This window comes from Phyllobates terribilis, unplaced genomic scaffold (genome assembly GCF_046119375.1).
Source record: "Phyllobates terribilis strain yellow unplaced genomic scaffold, ASM4611937v1 Scaffold_13__5_contigs__length_258822181, whole genome shotgun sequence".
NCBI classification, from domain to species: domain Eukaryota; kingdom Metazoa; phylum Chordata; class Amphibia; order Anura; family Dendrobatidae; genus Phyllobates; species Phyllobates terribilis.
Window position 1 is genome coordinate 117,055,867 of NW_027362773.1, and position 23,745 is coordinate 117,079,611.

The 23,745-nt window shown below is 42.9% G+C and overlaps 1 protein-coding gene across 1 annotated transcript; it reads right to left on the reverse strand.

Moving 5' to 3' along the window:
• Positions 1–15,125: 15,125 nt before the first annotated feature.
• TTC9C (tetratricopeptide repeat domain 9C) lies at positions 15,126–23,498 on the reverse strand. Its single transcript, XM_073658494.1, has 4 exons — positions 23,165–23,498; positions 20,570–20,819; positions 19,843–20,025; positions 15,126–15,293 (listed from the first exon to the last, which is right to left on the reverse strand). Exons 1-4 carry the CDS (start codon positions 23,174–23,176, stop codon positions 15,199–15,201), a joined length of 540 nt encoding a protein of 179 aa, XP_073514595.1. The 5' UTR covers positions 23,177–23,498; the 3' UTR covers positions 15,126–15,198.
• Positions 23,499–23,745: the final 247 nt, after the last annotated feature.

A 23,745-nucleotide genomic window follows, 5' to 3' on the forward strand; every position in this document is an offset into this window, starting at 1 on the left:
CTTCACTTCTGCAGCCAGAATCCTGTACGTTTCTGGCTCTTATACTAGGCCCCGTGACCTCATGATGTCAGGTGAGGCCTTGTCGTGGCTTAATAAGTGCAATAGGCGCCCAGGATGCCTGGTGCAGAAGTGATGACCATCTGCCACGAGGACGGATCAGACGCTGGACCAGCATGGGGATGATTCAGTTGCTCATTTGTACCGTTGGGAGGTTCATATTATCTATGTTCAAATTTGGGGGAATTCTCTATATTTATGGGAATGCCTTTTTTTCCTCTCTCCCCTACTTTCTTTGAGTATTATTTTGTCCTAATCGGAATGTACAATTTAGAAAATAACATTGTTTGTCTGTTGACCAAGAATAATAACACCTCGTGCTAATAGGCCAAGGCTGGTGTGAATGACAAGACCATCATGCTACTTAGACTAAAAATAAGTCGCATGCACACTGGAAACTGAAGACCGCTGACAAGAACAAAAGCAAAAGGTCTCTTTACTGTCTTGTTATAGACTTTTCACTTCAATGTGAAGAATTTGCGCTCCAGCTTCCTCCAGTAAATACGTTATTTAACAAGCGGATGTGTCTTGTATTATTTCATTACTTAGATTGCAAATCGCAGGCAGCATCAGACAGAGCCTGGCTGCACAATTACACCAGGTATGGTGCAAAATGCTCCATTGTTTCAAAGAAAACCAAGCCGTGGACTATATGGAGAGATGTGACTAGTCGGGCACTGCCACCAGTCGGCATCTCACTGCTCCTTTCCAGGTGATTGACAGATCTCTCCTTGTGTCTCAGCTGACTCTGCCTTCAAAATGACATTTGCACACGCTCAATAGATGCTTCAATGCAAAAGATAAGGTCACAGTCTTAACATTGTGGCTAATGTACATGTGCATTCCCGAAAAGAACTGCATGTTAGAGTCTAAAAAGCCCCAGTGGCCATTATTCTTGCGGTGGCTCTTGCTCTATACTGTTGAGGACAAGAAATGGACTCCCGAAGGATAAGTATGTCATTTCTTTTAACCGCTTCACGTTTTCCAAAACCTTGAGTCGTAAAAAGTAGTGACCTAAGGCAGAACATGTCTTTTTGACATTGCTTTGCCTTACGTTCACTTTATGCTTTATCAGGTGGATTCCGTCTGGAAAAGACATCGTGTGCACATAATCTAACACTAATCGCGTGTTTGGCAAAAAAATATAAATGTAAAACTCGTCATTTATTGGGGTAAAAAAAATCGGGTGTTGAAATTCCAACTGCCTGATGCCTTGCGCTCAACACTAGTCACCATATCGTCGTTTTTTTTTTTTTTTCTTTTGAAAAAAATCCTAACACTAGAGTTTATTTTTAACGCCGTTCCTAGTGCGGTATAAGTGATTAGACGACTTCTTATTCTTCAGGTCGGTGCAACTACAGCGATACCAGAATCGTATTGGGTTCTTATGACTGACAGCTGTCACACACTAAGACGCATTTTTTTTGTAAAATCTAGTTTTTGCATCGCCATATTTCGAGCTATAATTTTTTCCAGATTTTGGCAGACAGTCATGTGACTGCTTGTTTTTTGAGGGATGAGTTGACGTTTTTATTGGTGCCATTTTCAGGCATGTGACATTTTTTGATCGCTTTCTATTCCGATTTTTGGGAGGCAGAATAAACAAAAACCAACAATTCAGGAATTTTTTTTTTTTTTTTTTATTCTGTTCTGCGTGTGGTAAAATTGATAAGGCAGTGTCATTCTTCAGGTCAGTACATTTACAGCGGTCTCCCATTTATATAGTTTTTCTATGTTTTGGCGCTTTTACATAATAAGCAATTTTATAGAAAAAAATTATTTTTTGCATCGCTTTATTCTGAGTTATAACTTTATTTTCAGCTGATGGAGCTGTATTTTTACCGTGTTCACTGAAGGGGTTAACTAGTGGGACAGTGTTATAGGTCAGGTTGTTCCGGACACAGAGATACCAAATATGTGTACTTATATTTATTTTTTTTCATAATATTTACTGACAGGTACATTTTATTTTTGGTAGGATTATTTATTTTTTTTAATTTTACAAATTTTATTTTTTTTTTTTCACTTTGATACTTTTTTTACTTTTATACTTTGTCCCACTCTGGGACTTTCACTTTTTTTATTCTGATGGCCTACATAGCACAGGAATGGAGCAGCATCCCTGTGCTATACAGGCTATCAGCGCTGCACAGGGAGAAGATGGTTTGGTCATGCACTGCGCATGACCAAAATATCTTCCTGCTGTCTGGTGACCCGGATGTTATGACTACATCAGCTCGTCATGGCAACATGCGGGAAGCCGCGGTAGACAGTGCTGGAGGCCGGAAGAGGTGGCGAGTATACCGATCACCTCCCCTTGCCACCGCAATGCTGTGATCGACTTCGATCACAGCATTGTGGGGGGTTAATGTCCCGGGAGTGGTGCGGGACCGCCCTCTGCACATTGGCACAGCTGACACCCGGTACTATCAGCTGACACCCGACGGCGATCGCGCCCGCACACAGACTGTGTGCGGGCCGATCGCAAAGACGTATTAATACGGGTCAGGCTCTTAAAGCCCACGGCGCAGACGCGTAGTAATACGTCTTAGGCTTTAAAGGGGTTAAGGGATTAATCGATCAGCCAACTTTATTGCTGTCTTTACAGCCTGGGCTTGCAAAGTGCATAGCACTTCTGTAAGAAGACATCAGCAGTCCCTTTAAGGGGTTGTCCACTATCTGGTTTGGATTGGCTGCAGGGCTCATGTGGTATAATGCTGCGCCAACATTGCTGCAACGGTGCAGTAGCGTATATGTTGTGTGTTTTTCTATTTTGCAAAGGAGGCTACTTAATTTATAAAAAGGTTGCACAAGTAGTAGACAACCCCTTTTAAAACAGCTGCCAATAAAAACTAACAAAATTCTGGTTGCATTTACCACACAGGTTTATTTTACATTTTAGTGGATCTGACTATTACAAATGCATCAATGCAAAACAAATGTTTTCATTTTTAAGGCTATGTGCCCACGTTGCGGAAATGAAGCAGAAAATTTCTGCTTCATTTCCGCATGTCCTCTCCCGGAAAAACGCATGCGGAATTCCGCATGCGTTTATTGCGCGTTTTCCACATGCGGAATTGCCTTGCGTTTTTAATGCATTGGCACAAGGCAATTCCGCATGCGGAAACACAAAATTAATGGACATGCTGCGGATTTTTGAACGCAGCATAAACGCTGCGGAAAAATCCGCAGCATGGGTATAGAACTTGCGGATTCTCATTGGGGACCATGGGATGCGGATTACCAAGCGTTTTACAAGCGTTTCCGCTGCGGAAAATACGCAGCAAAAACGCTTGTAATCCGCAACGTGGGCACACAGCCTAATGGGGAAAATGTGGGTGATTTTGAATTTTTTAAAACTGTTTACATTATTTTTTTTGGATCTCTTAGGGTATTTGAACCTGCAGTCATTTGAGCACTTGTACTACGAAATGCCTTACCACTGTATTACAGTATATAGGAAAGATCATGGTCTCCTATAAAATTCAGCCTTTGGCTACACTGCACAGAAGTAACAAGATGGCCTGCAGCAGGCCCCCGTTATTGTAGATAGATAGATAGATAGATAGGAGATATATCTATCTATCTATCTATCTATATATCTATATGGTCCGATGTTCATCCAGAAAAACAGGAAGTGTCATGCGAGCACAATGCGATTTTTCTCAACTAGCATCTGTATGACATGAGTATGCAATGCATTAACATCTGCTTTTACATACTGTAATTGTCATTTAAAGCTAGTTTACAAACTAATAATATTATATACACAGAATAAATAGGATAGATGTCCTGTAGATACTTAATGTCACAAGCCCCCTACATATTATAAACTTGCACCCTTTCGTGTCTTTAACCCTTTCGCAACCCTGGGATTTTGCGTTTTTTTGCTTTTTCGTTTTTTGCTACCCTGGTTCCCAGAGCCATAGCGTTTTTATTTTTTGGTCAATATGGCCGTGTGAGGGCTTATTTTTTGCAGGATGAGTTCTACTTTAACGCCATTACTAGTTTTACCATAACGTGTACGGGAAAAAAATTCCAAGTGCGGTGAAATTGCAAAAAGAGTGCAATACCACAGTTGTTTTTTATCACATTCACTGAATGCTAAAACTGGCCTGCCATTCTTATTCTCTAGGTCATTACGAATTCTTAGACACCAAACATGTATAGGTTCTTTTTTATTTAAGTGGTGAAAAAAATTCCAAAGTTTAGTAAAAAAAAAAAAAAAAAAAATCATTTTTTAAGACCCGTAGCATCTCCATTTTTCGGGATCTGGGGCCGGGTGAGAGCTTATTTTTTTGTGCACCGAGCTGACGTTTTTATTAATATTTTTGGGTAGATCCGATGTTTTGATCGCCCGTTATTGCTATTTTGCAGCGACCAAAAAAACGTAATTCTGGAGTTTAGAATTTTCTTCTCGTTACGCAGTTTACTGATCGGATTAATTCTTTTTTTATATTGATCGGGCGATTCTGAACGCGGCGATACCAAATATTTGTATGTAGGGTTTTTTTTTTTTAATCATTTTATTTTGAATGGGGCGAAAGGGGGGTGATTTAAACTTTTATATTTTTAAAAACTTATTTTTTCACTTTTTGCTTGCTTCTATAGTTTTCATAGGAGACTAGAAGCAGCAACTGTCCGATCGCCTCTGCTACATACAGGGGACTAGTAGATCCCTTGTATGCAGCAGAAATGCTCCTGTGCTATGAGCGCCGACCACTAGGTGGCCTTTATAGCGACCAGCTCATGACAACCACTGGGGTCTGCTGCAGACCCTGGGTTGTCATGCCCATCCCTCGGTGACCTGCGATCACGTGACGGGGGTCACCGATGGGCAGGGCTTAGGACGCGCTTCCCGGAAGCGCGAGTTAAATGCCGCTGACAGAGATTGACAGCGGCATTTAACATGTTAACAGCCGCGGCTGTATCGCAATTCCACCTGCGGCTGTTGCGGGCACATGTCAGCTGTAATAATCGGCTGACATGTGCTCGGTTCAGTGCGGGCTCAACGCCGGAGCCCTCACTGAACCGGGGGATTACAGTCTGTGCGTACTATTACGTCACAGGTTGTAAAGGGGTTAATGTGGCACTAAAGGGTGTTTAGCCTTAACCTATTAAATAATTAAGAATGGCTTGGGGTCCCCCTATTTTTAATAACCAGCAAAGGCTAAGCAGACAGCAGCTGACTAGTGTTGAGCATTCCGATACTGAAATATCGGGTATCGACCGATATTCGCGGTATCTGAGTTCCGATACTTTTAGAATATCGAATACCGGAATCGGAAGTTCCTATAATGCCTGCGCTCTGCAGTGTCTCTGAAGGATGACAAGCTGGATGGCAGCGCTCAGCTTACTGTACTTGTCATTTAGTGTTAAAGGACTTATTAAAAAAAAGTGTTTTCATGCACCGTCTCTTTAAATAAGCCGGCAGGCAATTCAGCAGCGGTACCCGACAATTTAGAATAGAAAGAATAGAGCATCACACATAGATTAGATATATATGTGACTGACATGTTTCTATCTAAGTACAGTGATAGTGCTGATTACTGTACTTGTCATTTAGTGTTAAAATAAAGGATTTATTAAAAAAAATTGGCGTGGGGTTCCCCATAATTTTAGGCTCTAGCGGAGGTTAAGCAGACGGCTGGGGCAGATGTTTGAAGTCTGGGAAGGGGGTAATACCCACGGAGCTTCCCAGGCTACTAATATCAGCCCCCAGCTGAATACATAGCCTTTACTAGCTATTAAAATGGGGGACCCCCCCAAAAAAATGACGTGGGGTCCCCCCTATTTTAATAGCTAGCAAAGGCTAGGCAGACAGCTGGGGGCTGATATTAATAGCCCAGGAAGGGTGCCATGAATACTGGACCCCTCCCCGGCTAGAAACACCAGCTGTCAGTCGCCCCAGAAATGGCGCATCCATAGGATGCGCTAATTCTGGCACTTAAGCTCGCTCTTCCCACTGCCCTGTAGCTGTGGCAGTGGGGTAATAGGGCTGGGGTTGATGTCAGCTTATAATGCCAGCTGACATCAAGCCCAGGTTAGTAATGGAGAGGCGTCTATAAGACACCCCATTACTAACCCCATAGTCAAAGTAAAAAAAAAACAAACACCCAGAATAAAGTCCTTTAATTGAAATAAACACACAATTTTTTAATGTTCTAAATTAAACCATACTTACCATCACGCCCATTCCAGCTGAAGCCAATGTCTTCTGCAATAAAAGTAAAATAAAGCAACATCATCCTTACCTTTCCATGGTTCCCACGACAGCTTCAGCTCTGCTACATTGACATGACAGGCTGGATCGCAGCCGAAAGCTGCCATCCAGCTTGCCATGCCGCAGACACTGAGAAGTGCAGGCATGCTTGTGCTCCTCAGTGTCTCGCTATGACAGCATAAAGATGAGCCAAGGTCATGTCCAATGAACTCAGCTCACCTCATGCACGTCACTGACAGCGTGGGAAAATTCTCCTGCGCTTGCAGTGAACGTGAGAGAATTCTCCGGCTCAAGCGCTGAGCTCAGGAGAATTTTCCCACGCCATGAGTGACGTGCATGAGGTGAGCTGAGTTCATTGGACACGAGCTCACCTCATGCACGTCACTGACAGCGTGGGAAAATTCTGCGCTCAGCGCTTCAGCAGAATTCTCTCACGCTCACTGCGAGCGCAGGAGAATTTTCCCACGCTGTCAGTGACGTGCATGAGGTGAGCTCATGTCCAATGAACTCAGCTCACCTCATTCACGTCACTCATGGCGTGGGAAAATTCTCCTGAGCTCAGCGCTTGAGCAGGAGAATTTTCCCACGCTGTCAGTGACGTGCATGAGGTGAGCTGAGTTCATTGGACATGAGCTCACCTCATGCACGTCACTGACCGCGTGGGAGAATTCTCCTACGCTGTCAGTGACGTGCATGAGGTGAGCTGAGTTCATTGGACACGAGCTCACCTCATGCATGTCACTGACAGCGTGGGAAAATTCTTCTGCGCTCAGTGCTTCAGCAGGAGAATTCTCTCACGCTCACTGCGAGCGCAGGAGAATTTTCCCACGCTGTCAGTGACGTGCATGAGGTGAGCACATGTCCAATGAACTCAGCTCACCTCATGCACGTCACTCACGGCATGGGAAAATTCTCCTGAGCTCAGCACTTGAGCAGGAGAATTTTCCCACGCTGTCAGTGACGTGCATGAGGTGAGCTGAGTTCATTGGACATGAACTCGGCTCATCTGGATGCCGTCACAGCCAGACACTGAGGAGTGCAAGCATGCCTGCGCTTCTCAGTCTGTGCGGCATGGCAAGCTGGATGGCAGCTTTCGGCTGCGATCCAGCCTGTCATGTGAATGTAGCAGAGCTGGAGCCATCGTGGGAACCATGGAAAGGTAAGGATGAGGTTGGTTTATTATTTTACTTTTATTGCAGGAGATCGTTGGCTTCAGCTGGAATGGGCGTGATGGTAAGTATGGTTTAATTTAGAACAATAAAGAATTGTGTGTTTATTTCAATTAAAAGGACTTTATTCTGGGTGTTTGTGTTTTTTTTTAAACTTTGACTATGGGGTTAGTAATGGGGGTGTCTTATAGACGCATCTCCATTACTAACCTGGGCTTGATGTCAGCTGGCATTATAAGCTGACATCAACCCCAGCCCTATTACCCCACTGCCACCGCTACAGGGCAGTGGGAAGAGCGAGGCTAAGTGCCAGAATTGGCGCATCCTATGGATGCGCCATTTCTGGGGCGGCTGACGGCTGGTGTTTCTAGCCTGGGAGGGGGCCAATATTCATGGCACCCTTCCTGGGTTATTAATATCAGCCCTCAGCTGTCTGCCTAGCCTTTGCTAGCCATTAAAATAGGGGGGGACCCCACGTCATTTCTTTTGGGGTCCCCCACTTTAATAGCTAGTAAAGGCTAGGTATTCAGCTGGGGGCTGATATTAGTAGCCTGGGAAGCTCCGTGGGTATTACCCCCTTCCCAGGCTTCAAACATCTGCCCCAGCTGTCTGCTTAACCTCCGCTAGAGCCTAAAATTACGGGGAACCCCACGCCAATTTTTTTTTTTAATAAATCCTTTATTTTAACACTAAATGACAAGTACAGTAACCAACACTGTCACTGTACTTATTATATATGTGACTGACATGTTTATATCTATCTAATCTATGTGTGATTTTCTATTCTAAATTGTCGGGTACAGATGCTGAATTGCCGGCCGGCTTTTTTTAAAGAGACGGTGCATGAAAACACATTTTTTTTTAATAAATCCTTTACACTAAATGACAAGTACAGTGACCAACACTGTCACTGTACTTCATATATATGTGATTGACATGTTTCTATCTATCTAATCTATGTGTGAAGCTCTATTCTTTCTGTTCTAAATTGTCGGTACCGGTGTATGCCGCTGCTGAATTGCCGGCTTTTCATGTCATTCTACATTATTCTTAGTTGTTTTCCTTCATGTAGAATTAACCTACAAGGAAATAAAGGGTTTATTTTAATTCCGATATGTGTCCCATTGACTTGCATTGGTTTCCGGTATCGGAATCAGCGATATCCGATACTTTTTGGGTATCGGTCCGATCCAATCCGATATTTCCCGATATCGGAAGGTATCGCTCAACACTACTGCTGACTGATATTAATAGGCTGGGAAAGTCAATGGATATTGGTCCCTTCCCAGACAATAACACCAGCCCCTCAGCCACCCCAGAAATGCCGCATCCATTAGATGCGCCAATTCTGGCACTTAGCCTCAGCTCTTCCTGATTGCCACCATACCAAGGCAATCAGGGTAATTGTTTTGGGGCTGATGTAAGCTGTGTAATGTCTGCTGACATCAAGCCCAGGGGTTAGTAATGGAAAGGTGTCTGTCAGACACCTCATTACTAACCCCATAGTCAAAACAAAAACACACACCCAGAAAAGTCCTTTAATTGTAAAAATCACTCCAACAATTACCCTCTTTTACCAATTAACAAAAAAAATAACCCACAGGGTTTGCCGTAATTCATAATACATCCCAAGACGATCCCTGACTCTCATCCGGAGGCTGTGAGGAGCGGTGACAACAGTAACGTTACCGCTCACCACGGCCGCGGAATACACAGAGTACTGTGAGAACTCAGTTGCAGTGATGAGCGGTGACGTCAGATTACCGCAGGTCACAGCCAGCGGTTCTCATGGTAAGAACCATATTATGGATTACTGAGGACCCTCTGGATTATTATTTTTTTGCTAATAACTGGTTAAGAGGATAATTGTCGGGGAGTGCTTTTTACAATTAAAAAGGACTTTTCTGTGTGTGTTTATTTATTTTGACTATGAGGTTAGTAATGGGGGTGTCTAACAGACACCTCTCCATTATTAACCCCTGGGCTTGATGTCAGTGCACATTACACAGCTGACATCAATCCCAAAACCATTACCCCGATTGCCACTGTACCAGGGCAATCGGGAAGCGCTGAGGCTAAGCACCAGAATTGGCACATCTGGATGCGTCATTTCTGGGGTGGCTGAGAGCTGGTGTTATTAGTCTGGGAAGGAGCCAATATCCATGGTCTCTAACCAGCCTATTAATATCAGGCCGTAGCTGTCGCCTTTGCTGGTTATTAAAAATAGGGGGGACCCCACGTCTTTAAGGTCCACCATTTTTAATAACCAATAAAGGCTAAGCAGACAGCTGAGAGCTGTTATTAATAGGCTGGGAAGCTCCATGGCCATTGGCCCCTTCCCAGAATAACAACACCAGCTCAGAGCAGTCTTCTTTCCCTTGGCTGGTTAGTAAAAATAAGGGGGACCCCCACGCCATTTTTTTTTTATTTATTTATTAGCTAAATACAAGTACAGAAACTACACACGCAAAGCACTGATTATATGTATCTCACTGACATGTTTCTATCTATTCTGACATTTTGGGCTGTAAATTTACTGTACTTGGCTGATGAAATGTTGGGTTTCCTTTGAGATGTGTGCATAAAAAAATAAAAGCCGGATGGCAGATGCATGGTCCGTGTGATTTTTTTTTTCCTCGCATCCATTGACTTGCATTGGCCAGTGAGATATGATTCTCGCAGACAATCAGAGCCTGCAGCAATTTTTTCTCAGTCCGATCCGAGCTGAGAAAAAACTGTCAGAGGAGCACTGAATCATTGTAGAACATTGGTCAGAGTGTAATGTTTTCTCGCGTTGCACTCCTCCGTATTATACGCTAATGTAAATGAGTTCTTAGAGACAGATGCTGGCTATAAAACCAAGCCGCCATGTACAACGAATGGAGGAAGCTCTGCTCCTGAACCCCACACCTCTCCACACTTGCGGACTTCTGTGTGAAGGGGTTAATCTTAGGAGACTAAATAGCTTTACATAATTCATCTTGCTACTTACTGTATACCCATTGGTTTTATCAGTCCATAGAATATTGTTACAGAGCTGAAGGTTTGGGGTTCTGTTTCTGCCCCTATAAAAGATGAATAGTGATTTTTTTACCCATTGCCCTAAGGGTGTAGTCAGACGGCCGTATTACTCGTGCAAAGATAGCATCGCATTCCTCGAACTGGCCATTTGCTCTCCTGACCGTAGCGTGGAAGCATGTATTTCTATGCAGCTGTCACGCTCCGGTCAGGAGAGCCGCTGGCCAGTTAGAGGATTGAGATGCGAATAACACGGGAATCTGACTGGGCCCTAATAAAGTGGGTCTGACTTGCTCTAATGGATGACCATCCTTGCTTCTGAGAGATCCTGCCTCTCTAATATGCTCTTTTTATACGCAGTCATGTGACTTAGTAGGAAGTTAGACCCTCCCACTGTTTTAATCAGTATCAATTACTTTTCCAGCGTTATGTTAACTGGGCCCCAGATGAAGCCTTAGCGAAACGTGCGTCGTGTGTTTCCCTACTGATGGATATATATTCTTACTGTAGGATAGCCTAACTGTTTGAACTGACTGTACCCACTTGGTACGTCACTCAGCTTTTCCCATGCTGTGATTCTCCCTACCACTGCTGGCTGTATTCACTTGGTATGCCTTCACCTAATCACTGATCTACTCTTACTTTTATTTATGACCACCTTGTTTACTCAGCCTTTGAATATCCTGCATCTGGCACAGTCTTAATTATCTGACAAAGATGAACAGAGGCCACTCCCCTCTGTTTCACACCTAAATGCATTTTGTAGCAAATATATTGTGAGCACTACGTCTGCAAGACGTCAGTCTGCTCAGTGCACCATACAAGTGTACAGCTATGAATAACAGAATTGGAACTGAAGGTAACTAGGTACTTTGTAACAGTAAACAATATTTCTGTTCGTTTTCACTCTCACCCCTATTGTCCTCATCTTCCTACTAACCCCCCTTAATCCCAACACCTAGTAAGGAACTGGTCATTTCTCCCTCCATCCTCCCCATGCATCTCACCTCCTTCTCAGAACTGTTCCTCAACATTCAATCCTTTGTCTCCAAACACAGACAGCCACCTCATGCCCTGTCCTGCTCTCACTTTCTCTGCATCTCCAAATCCTGGCCCTCCTCCCCACAGTCACTTCTACCTCTCATCCATGATCTATCACAAATTTTCGTAACCCTAACCCTATACCCATTTGTCCACCCCACACTTCCCCCGTCCCTCTAACAGGAGCTCTATGGAATGCTCGCTCCGTGGGCAACAAACTTTCCTATATCCATGATCTTTTCATTACTAACAAACTTTACTTCTTGCCATCACCGAAACCTGGCTCACCCCCTCTGACACAGCCTCTCCAGCTGCACTTTAGTACGGCAGATTCCACTTTTCCCACACACCACCCCCACCCCCAGCGGCAAGCATGGCAGAGGAGTTGGGTTTTCTCCTGTCAGATAACTCTTCCTTCTCCATAATCCCACTGCCTCCCTCCGTTACTCTTCCCGCTTTTGGAGGTGCACATCTACTCCCCCTCCAACTAACTGTCATTTACTCCCCTCAGGGCCAAGCACCACCTTCTTCGACCACTTCACCACCTGGTTACTTCATTTCCTTTCCGCTGACATCCCCACGATCATCATGAGTGACTTCAACATCCCCATTGACACTTCCCAATCAGCTGTCTCTAAGCTTTTAACACTTACTTCCTCCTTCGGCCTTGCTCAATGGTCTTTCACAGCCACTCACAAAGATGGCCACACACTGGATATCATCTTCTCCCGCTTCTGTTCCCTATCTAACTTCTCCCTCTTTCTGATCACAACCTACTTACATGCTCTTCCCTCTCCTCTCCAGGTCCACAATCCCAAGTCCACAAGCTTGCACACCATCGCAGAAATCTCAAACACCTCGACCTACACTCACGCTCTGAATCCCTTCTCCCTCTTACAAAAGTAAATTCTTTACACAATGTAGATGCTGCTGCCGCTTTATATAACACCGCAACAGCTGCAGCTCTCTAATCGGTCGCCCCCCTCAAACATACCAAAGCTCACACAATCAATTGGCAACCCTGGCACACTGACTAAAGAACTGAGATGGGCTTCCAGGGTTGCTGAGCGGAGATGGAAAAAGTCACACTCCAAAGTGCACTTCATTGCATTCAAACAATTACTCTCAACTTTCAAGTCCACACTCACTGCAGCAAAACAATCATACTTCTCATCTCTCATATCCTCCCTGTCTGACAACCCTAAACAGCTATTCAACACTTTCAATTCTCTCCTCCATCCCCCAGCTAAAGATTTTGCCTCATTCTTCAAGCGGAAGATTGACAACATAAGGCAAAGCTTTTGCTCAAAGTCCCCACAGCCCATCCTCAAATACTCAACTCTCCTCCTCCAAAACCAGCTTCTCCACCATCATGGAAGATCAACTCTACAAATCACATCCCACCTCATTCAAAACCTTACCACAGTCTTCATCCCAACCCTAACCCACCTCTTCAACCTGTCACTAAAATCTGGTGTCTTCCCCTCATGCTTCAAACAATCCTCGATCACACCCATCTTCTGTGTCTAGCTATCACCCCATATCACTTCGCCCCTATGCCTCAAAACTACTGGAACACATCCATTTTAAACTGTCCTCCAACCTCTCCTCCTGCTCCCTCTTCGACAGCTTACAATCTGGCTTTCGACTGCACCATTCCACTGAAACTACCCTGACTAAAGTCACCAATAACCGACATATCCAAGCGACACTACTCTGTCCTCCTCCTTCAGGATCTGGCATCTGCCTTCGACACGGTGGACCATTCCCTCATCTCTTGGCATCATAGACATGGCCCTATCTTGGATCTCTTCATACCTAACAGACAGGACATTCAGTGTCTTCCACTTACATACCACCTCCTAATCTCTCCCCCTATCTGTCGGTGTACCGCAAGGTTAAGTTCTAGGACCCCTGCTCTTCTCCATCTACACCTTCGGCTTGGGACAACTCAGTGTCCCATGGCTTTCAATATCATTTCTATGCTGATGACACACAGATCTACCTCTCTGGACCCGATATCACCTCCTTGCTAACCAGAATCCCACAATGTCTGTCCGCTATATTATCCTTCTTCTGTGCTAGATTTCTAAAACTTAACATGCACAAAAAACAGAATTCATCATCTTACCACCATCTCATTTACCACCCCAACTGACCTATCCATCAAAGTCAATGGTTGCCCACTCTTGCCAGTCCGCAAGCTCGCTGCCTCGGGGTAACCCTGGACTCGGATATGCAGTTTGAAGGAGAGATCAAAGTCCTTTCCACTTTCTGCCGACTCCAACTCAACAATCTCCTGGATCCGCACATTCCTCAACCACGAATCTGCAAAAACACTAGTGCATGCCCTCATCATCTCCTGCAACCTCCTGCTTTGTGGCCTCCCCTCTAACACTCACACCCCTCCAATCTATCCTAAATTCTGCTGCCCAACTAATCCACCTGTTCCCCCTCTATTCCCCGGCCTCTCCTCTCTGTCAATCCCTTCACTGGCTCCCCATTGTCCAGAGACTCCAGCTCAAATGCCTAACCATGACATACAAAGCCACCCACCACCCGTCTCCTCCATACATCTGTGACCTAGTCTCCCGGTACTTACCTGCACGCAACCGCCGATCCTCACAAGATCTCCTTCTCTACTCCCCTCTTTCCACAATCGCATACAAGATTTCTCCTGTGCATCTTTTCTACCCCAACATATCAGACGCTCGCCTACCGTGGAAACCTTCAAAAGGAACCTGAAGACCCACCTCTTCCGACAAGCCTACAACCTGCAGTAACCCTCGCTCCACCATCCCGCTGCACGACCAGCTCTACCCTCACCTACTATATCCTCACCTATCCCTTGTAGACTGTGAGCCCTCGTGGGCAGGGTCCTCGCTCCTCCTGTACCAGTCGCTGACTTGTTTTTGTTCCTATTAATGTACTTGTTGTGTGCTATGTATACCCCCTTTTCACATGTAAAGCGCCATGGAATAAATGGTGCTATAATAATATTTTTTTCTGGCTGTGTTTTTTTACTAGTGTCCACTACACTACTTATACTATATTTCAGTCATGATTGTAACTAAACAGGTATTACCTCTATAATGTAATAGCCACTCCACATGCGTATATGTACTTTACATACTCTTATGTCAGTCATGTCTGTTTTCTTTCCCCCTTTTTTTTTTTAAGTTTTTAATAATCACTAATAAAATTTAAATATTTTTCTATATTTGCGTCTGACATGTATTCCTCTTGCTTTATCTTCCTTATTTATGCCTTGAGACATACTACCAGGCTGGTTTTTGCCCTGTAAGAATGTTGTACGTATTTTAACCCAGACAACTTTTTGGAGACGTTTTTCTGGCATCAAATGAAATGGAAAAATATTTAAAACTTCTGATCTGTTCTATGTTCTGCTGTGAATAAATTATCCGTTCCTTCCTTGTAACGCACAGATGAAACAATCTCACAATGGTGACTCATTCATCTCGTCCCCATGCCAGACAAAGCATACCTGTCTGTACGTGCTGAAAGCGAGAATATCCAAATTACACCAGGAGCTGCTTAGCAGGAATGAAAAATTCTTCATACATGAAATACTGGAATAAGGAACTGTGAAGCTGATGTAGTAAACAAAATTTTTATATGTATTTAATTTTCCTTAGAAAGACAATCCACAAGGTCAGATTTACAAAAACACTACTCAAACATGCCCTGGTACCGCTGTTTCTCCTTTTCCCGGGAAGACGTGATGGCAGAGTCTACCAGTTGTAAATAACGTCTGATGTTTGCATCTGTCAAAAAAAATATATAATATATATTCACATAATAAATATTTCAGTAGGTTGACAATATTCAATATTCATCTATTTTATTCTATGGAGCAGTAAATGTATGTGATGTGAAAAAACAAATAGTTTAAGAGCTTTAACTGGTACTGTAAAACGCAGCTTCTTTTCTGAAAATAAAAAAATGCAGAAAAAAAAAAAACGCTGCGTGTGAACATTGCCTTACTTTGTTACTAGCATATAGCAAAGCTGTGGCATGAGAGAGGCTGCTGGAGTCCAACTTGAGGATGTAGGGGTATAAAAAAAAATAAAATAGGATAGTAATAGTAACATCTAATTTTCCTATTTCAAGCACAAACCTCTTTCACGTGGTCAGTACTTACTAATAATTATTTCCAAGCTAAAAGTAGGAGTAGAAAATACTACAAATATTTTGGGCTTATAAATATCGATGAGAAATACAGACATATGAACGTGGCTTCCAAAGAGAATATCACAGGAATCCACTTAAAGGTATGTGCACACGATGCAGAAAATTTCTGCATCATTTCTGCATCTCCCTGGCAGAAAAAACGCATGCAGATTGTGCATGCGTTTTTCCTGCGGAATACATGCGGATTCACATGCGTTTCCGCATGTGGATTGACAAGCGCTTTCCAGGCGATTTTAGCATCACCTGGAAAGTGCTTGACAACTAGGTCACACTATATAAATCCATGCAACCGGCATGGATTTATATAGTGTGACCCGAGAGAATTGTAAAAATAAAAAATAAATGTATACTTTACCCTCCGATGGCCCCCGGTGTCCTGCTCACTCCGTTCTCCCTTGCCGGCAACATTGAATTGAAAGACCTGCCGACGTCAGCGTCACGTGACCCGTCACATGACTCTGAAGTCAGCGCAGGTCCTTCAACTCACTGCAAAATGCCGGGAACCAAGCAGGAGCGGTGCGCGGGCCGACAGAAGGTAAGTATACATTTATTTTTTATTTTATTCTTTTTTTTTTTTACAGATTTTTTAATGGTACCTGGGTGTGGATGAGTCTCTCCTCTCCTCCACACCCGGGTACCATCCGCACATTAGAACGCGTGGATTACGCATCTACATATACAGTGATGCGTAATCCATGCGGTCTAATGCAAGTCAATGGCGGCGAAAAAGCCGCGTTTCCACAAAATTAATGGACATGCTGCGGATTTTTGAGCGCAGCATAAACGCTGCGGAAAAATCCGCAGCATGGGCACAGCACATGCGGATTATCATTGGGGACCATTGCTGCCCTTCTACCATGCGTTTTTAATGCGTTTCCGCAGCTGCAAAAACGCTGCGGAAACGCATTAAAAAAGCATCGTGTGCACACAGGCTAACATATCAGTAAGGCCTCATTCAGACGTCAGTTTTTCTCATACGAGTGACATATGTGTTTTTAATGGATAGCACTTGTACCAATGATAGTCTAAATGGCTGTTCAGGTGTCAGATTTTTTTTTGTCTCTGAATGAATGGTCTGTTTAAAAAAAAAAATGGAGACATGTCCGATTTTGAGTCAAGGGTCGGATCAAAATCGGCAATGCAAGTCTATAGGTTTATGAAAGAAAAGGAAACACCTAACACGGCAGCTCACAATCGTGTGGCCATGGGCCCGCTGAGGGCCAGAGCACCTTTGGCTGTTTGGCAGGTCACAATGCAAATCAGCACCCTTACCCTTTTCCAGATGTAGGATATACAGGCACGTCTTACATCAGGTGTGGGTATATGGAGCAGACTCAGAAACGGAGCGTGCTCCATGCACGATTGGTGCCAACTGTGCTATACAGCTGACACCTGCCTCTAACAGCAAGGACAAAATCTAGCTCTGATTGCTGCTGTTTAACCATTTAAATGCCCCTGTCAATTTCTGACAGCAGCATTTAAATGGCTCTGTTACGTGTGCACTTTAGGGAGCCAATTGCCTCACCGGCTTTTTTTTTTTGCAATTTTAAAAATAAACATTTGACATCCCGCATCTGTAAAGTCCTGGTCTATTACAAGATAAAATTCACCTACACAGTAAAAGCCATAAAAAAGAATCAAAATGCATGAATTGACTACAACTTGTCATCGAAAAAGAAAAACAAGCCAACAGATCCATTAATGGAAAAATAAAATGGTGATACAAATTAATTTTTTTTTGAGCTAATAAATCACTGGATTTTCTACAGGAGTGCTGTCATTAGAGATAGGTCTATATATATTACCAGATCTATCTATATCTGGTGATATAAATTTGGACTATGAGACAAACCCCCAATTGACATATTAAAAAGGTTTTATTTTCCGCCTCAAAATTTGGGGTGAATCTTATGGTCTGGTATGTCTTATAGTGCGCAAAATACGGTATATACAGTACAGACCAAAAGTTTGGACACACTTTCTCATTTAAAGATTTTTCTGTATTTTCATGACTATGAAAATTGTACATTCACACTGAAGGCATCAAAACTATGAATTAACACATGTGGAATTATATACTTAACAAAAAAGTGTGAAACAACTGAAAATATGTCTTATATTCTAGGTTCTTCAAAGTAGCCACCTTTTGCTTTGATGACTGCTTTGCACACTCTTGGCATTCTTTTGATGAGCTTCAAGAGGTAGTCACCGGAAATGGTCTTCCAACAATCTTGAAGGAGTTCCCAGAGAAGCTTAGCACTTGTTGGCCCTTTTGCCTTCACTCTGCGGTCCAGCTCACCCCAAACCATCTCGATTGGGTTCAGGTCTGGTGACTGTGGAGGCCAGGTCATCTGGCGTAGCACCCCATCACTCTCCGTCTTGGTCAAATAGCCCTTACACAGCCTGGAGGTGTGTTTGGGGTCATTGTCCTGTTGAAAAATAAATGATCGTCCAACTAAATGCAAACCGGATGGAATAGCATGCCGCTGGAAGATGCTGTGGTAGCCATGCCGGTTCAGTATGCCTTCAATTTTGAATAAATCCCCAACAGTGTCACCAGCAAAGCACCCCCACACCATCACACCTCCTCCTCCATGCTTCACGGTGGGAGCCAGGCATGTAGAGTCCATCCGTTCACCTTTTCTGCATCGCACAAAGACACGGTGGTTGGAACCAAAGATCTCAAATTTGGACTCATCAGACCAAAGCACAGATTTCCACTGGTCTAATGTCCATTCCTTGTGTTCTTTAGCCCAAACAAGTCTCTTCTGCTTGTTGCCTGTCCTTAGCAGTGGTTTCCTAGCAGCTATTTTACCATGAAGGCCTGCTGCACAAAGTCTCCTCTTAACAGTTGTTGAAGAGATGTGTCTGCTGCTTTAACTCTGTGTGGCATTGATCTGGTCTTTAATCTGAGCTGCTGTTAACCTGCGATTTCTGAGGCTGGTGACTCGGATAAACTTATCCTCAGAAGCAGAGGTGACTCTTGGTCTTCCTTTCCTGGGGCGGTCCTCATGTGAGCCAGTTTCTTTGTAGCGCTTGATGGTTTTTTTCAACTGCACTTGGGGACACTTTCAAAGTTTGCCCAATTTTTCGGACTGACTGACCTTCATTTCTTAAAGTAATGATGGCCACTCGTTTTTCTTTACTTAGAATTTGTATTATGGCATGAAAAAAGCAGCTAACAGTCTATTCAGTAGGACTATCAGCTGTGTATCCACCAGACTTCTGCACAACACAACTGATGGTCCCAACCCCATTTATAAGGCAAGAAATCTCAGTTATTAAACCTGACAGGGCACACCTGTGAAGTGAAAACCATTTCCGGTGGCTACCTCTTGAAGCTCATCAAGAGAATGCCAAGAGTGTGCAAAGCAGTCATCAAAGCAAAAGGTGGCTACTTTGAAGAACCTAGAATATAAGACATATTTTCAGTTGTTTCACACTTTTTTGTTAAGTATATAATTCCACATGTGTTAATTCATAGTTTTGATGCCTTCAGTGTGAATGTACAATTTTCATAGTAATGAAAATACAGAAAAATCTTTAAATGAGAAGGTGTGTCCAAACTTTTGGTCTGTACGGTACACACACACAAAAGTTTGGGGTGGCCGTAATATTATTAACCTGGAAAATCATGTTGCCATGTCATTTTTATCAAATCTAAAAAATAATTGCAAGATTACATTTTTTTTTCATTATTTCACCCCACTTGGTATTTTTCCCCCTTTTTTTCCTGTATGCTACTATATGGTAAAATTAATGGAGTCAATCAAAACTACAACTCGTTACGCAAAAAAAAAAACAAAAAAACAAGCCCTCATATGGAAAGGTTGACAGAAAAATAAATAAACTAAAAAGAGGAAAACAAATGAAAATACTTGCTCTGAAGGAAAGAGGTTAAACTGCTTGAATAAAATTGTGACAGACATAGAAGATAGGCAATATAAGGCCATGTTCACACGTTCAGTATTTGGTCAGTATTTTACATCAGTATTTGTAAATAGAAACACATCACCACTTCTGTATTTATCACCCACTCCTGGTTTTGGCTTACAAATACTGATGTAAAATACTGAACGTGTGAACGTGGCCTAAAAAGAAAATGCTGCAGATGGATCTTACCTTTGGGTTGATGTGAAGCCGCTTTTGTTAAGTAACTGTGAGCGGTTGTATAGTCTTGCAGGTGATAGCTGGAGACACCAGCGCGGTATAATGCCTTTACATTATGTGGCTGGATTTTTAGTGTCTGTAGACTACATTCATAAACACGTTCATATTTTGGAGGCTGATTCTGCAGAAGACATGCTAAAAAAACAAAAACAAATACAGAACAATCGGTTAAGGGTATGTTCACACTGCGTCTTTTACCGCCCTCTTTTTGAGCCAATCCGACCAAAAAAAAAAATGCCAGAACAAGCACTTACAGAGCTATCAAAAGATCGGACCTATTAATTTGTATGGGAAAATGACGCGCTGTTCATATGTTCAGGCTTTTGAACATCTTTTAAACGCTTTACTTTCCCGACCATTCTTCAGGCATCTTGCACAATACATTAGAATGGAAGTTCTTTTGTGCCAACGTTTTCTTCATTGTTTAATAGTTTTTTAAAAAAAAAAAGAGTCTGGAAAACGGCAGTAAAAAGATGTTAAAAAAAAAAACAAAAAACTTGAAAAACTTCTTGGGAAACTACAAAAAAAAAAAAAAGCAAGATGCTTTAGCTTTCCATTCCTCTGCAGTGATTTCTTAAGAATCTTCTGCCTGAAAGACGGATGTTTGAGTGCCAGTAGAAGACGCAGTGTGAACATGACATAAGAATGGGGGATTTTGCTTTTTTTTTTTATATGGTACCTGCTAAATTATTATAACAGTCTGCTTGAAGATTTTTGAGTGTTTCCAGCTGCTGAGACGTGAGCTCCACGGAAGACGTAGGACCGAGTCCAGACAAAGGATTAAGTAAATGAGGGTCTAAGCTGCGGAGTTGGAGGAGGGCACGATGATACAGACTCACAGCCTCTCGGATGCGACGTTCAGAGTAGCACGTGTTGCCCTGAGACTTGAATAAACCTGCTTGTGAGAGGCGCTGCTCAACAGATCCATCCTGGGAAGAAAAGAAGATGAAAAGGGTATGAGAACACAACTCACTTACACATAACACAAGAGTAGATCACCGGTAAATAAAAGTCACAACAAACCTGGAAAGTAAAAAAAATCTTCTGCTTCCCTCCCAAATCAACTAGGGAACTGCTGAGATGGGGGGCTTTTCTAAGGGGCAGTGCCAAATTTCGGAAAACTGGGCAAAGCTTTGCGGGAATGATACATTCAACATATCTTATGCAGCAAAGGTGATATCAATAGCAACAGAAATGCACTCCAGTACTCTGACTGGAGTATATGTCTTACGCTGGTGTAAAAAAAGCTGAGATGCACCACGTGTTATTCATTAATGAATTTGGCGCATATTACTCCAGCGGACTTTGCAAAACGCCAGTCTTTATGGATCAGGCTATGTGCACACTTACGTATAAAGCTTTGAAAAGTCACTAGATTTTGACACTACTAAGTTTTGCGACTTTTGGTGTCTTCACACCAGTTTCTCCCAGCTCTGCCGAAATGGGGGCCACAAGATGGCGTAATGCCGCAGCTCATCTATTTCATGATCGGAGTGAGATTTCTGCTGTAGTGCATGGAGGATCTCGCCACTTGTCAGACGCTCCAGATTCATGAAGAGTAGAGATGAGCAGGGAAAACCTGCTCTCTTGGCAGTAAAAAAATCTGCTTACAAAAAAAAAAAGATTTTGCTGCGTTTTTAATCAGGTATATTTGTCTCTTGTGCATGCTGATAAAGTTTAGTGCATAAAAATCAAAAGACATGATACAACCTCCTTAAGCCATGTTCACACATTCAGTATTTCACATCAGTATTTTTAAGCCAAAACCAGGAGTGGGTGATAAATACAGAAGTGGTGACATGTTTCTTTTATACTTTTCCTCTGATTGTTCCACTCCTGGTTTTAGCTTATAAATACTGATGTAAAAAAAAAGTCACCAAATACTGAACGTGTGAACATGGCCTTAGGTTTTAGCACCAAAAATGCAGCACAACCTGATACCAGCGGTTTTTGCACTTACTCATTTTCTATGGATGCAAAAACGCTGAAGTTAGTGACATTCTGCATTTTGCAAAAACGGAGCAGTTTTTCCAATTCAGTCAGGGAAAAAACAAAAACAATGTGTGTGCATGAGATTTCTGAAATCTCATAGCCTTATACAGCACCAGCAAAAGATATGTTCACACTTCATGGTTTTTTCAGCGTTTTTTGATACAGATTTTTATGCAAATTTTCAGCTGCCTTTTGCAGGACCAGCAAAGTCTGAGATTCCAGAATTCTCTGTTCACACGTTTTTTTTTTAATTCAGGATTTTGTGCCTTGCATGTTTTTTTGGAAAATCGAGCATGTCCCTTCTTTCAGCGTTTATTCGCCCATAGGAAGTAATGGGTGGTGAAAAAAACACATCAAAATGTGTATCAGCGTATTTGATGGCAAAACGGAATGAGGTTCTTTTTTTTCACAGAACTTTATGTACATGCATAAAAAGAGACAGAAGGACTGTATATAAAAAAAAACAAAAAAAAAAACCACTGAAAAAAAATGCACCAAAACTGCAAGAAAAATCCTGAACAAAATGCCCATGAAGATCAGGTTTTGCTGCAGAAAATCTGCGCCATAAAAACCATGATGTGTGAACATAGCCTTAAACTTACATAGAAAAAAAAACACACAGCAAAAACGCAACGTGTGAACATGGCTTTACATACGTTTTTGGTGCAGATTTTTCCCCAATCAGTCTGGGTGAAATCTGCAGCAAAAATGATGATTTGACACGATGCAGATTTAAATCTGTAAGTCACAAATAAGCACCATGTTCTTAAGGCGTCAGGATTCTCAGTCACTTTGCTGCATCAGGAAACTCTTCAGGTTTTGTCACAAATCTGCAACATCTGCACAGGCCCTAGAAGTGGTGCATTTCCTAAAGTGGTTTCCACTAGAAAACTCATGGCCCGAAAATGACACCGTGAGCACACAGACTTTTTGGAGTGGGTCTACTTAAAAAAAAGCAAAACACCTGAAAGACTCTTCTTATTCACTTCCATTGTTAAAAAAAAAAAAAAACACGCTGCTGGTCGCATGTTCAGCCTTTCTAAGCTCTCCCACCCTCACCACTCTTTTTGAAAAACGCATGAATCATGTCCTGAAGGAAAACGCAGGAAACAAGACTCTGTCTACTCAAAAAGAACCCAAAAATAGTTGTTGCTTATAGCAGCCAATCACAGCGCAGCTTTCATTTTCCAAGCGCAGAATATGTAATGAAAGCTGCGTTGTGACTGGTTGGGTTATATTTCTGGTGACTGCTGCGCGGTCGGGTGGGTTGTGAGGACTCTACCTGCTCAGCCATTCTGCTCCCATGCTGCGCCCGCCCGCACCGCTCTGCTCTCAGCCGGGAGCTGGTCACGTGACACCCTATTTAAATAACTTTATTCATAGCTCACAGAGACTTGAACACGCAGCAATAATAACATGCGGGATCAGCCTGCAGGCCGCATCAGTTCTATATTATGACAGAACATTCTCCATCTTTAGCTTTCCCCCTCCCCACACATCATCCATTTCGGCGCGGTTATCTTTAGGCGTGGCGTGCCGCCCCTTTCTGTACCCGCCAACACCGGTGTTATATATTTCTCCACCTCGTGTTGCTGAATGATTTCACATTTCAAAAAAAGATAAAATGACCGAATGTATGAAAATGTGCTGTAATTTAGACAAAAAAAAAAACTATAAGCCCGACCAATCAGACGCCGCCACGTCAGCGTACATCAGCTGTCAATCAAAAAACAGGCGGGAATACGAGAATCAGTCACGTGACAAGAAATAGCCAATCAGCTTGCGCAGGTTGGATCGTACGCCACGGGACGGGGTTTATGCGCTCTAGGGGGCGTGCCATTCTGTCAGCTCACTTATTATAGG

Bases quoted from the DNA above. Each gene is read 5' to 3' on its own strand.
- TTC9C (XM_073658494.1), bottom strand. The intron at 20,026-20,569 runs GTACCATATAAA...TTGTTTTTTTAG, and splicing joins CTGTTATAATAATTTAGCAG to CATGTCTTCTGCAGAATCAG. The intron at 15,294-19,842 runs GTAAGATCCATC...TTTTTTTGACAG, and splicing joins GGCTTCACATCAACCCAAAG to ATGCAAACATCAGACGTTAT.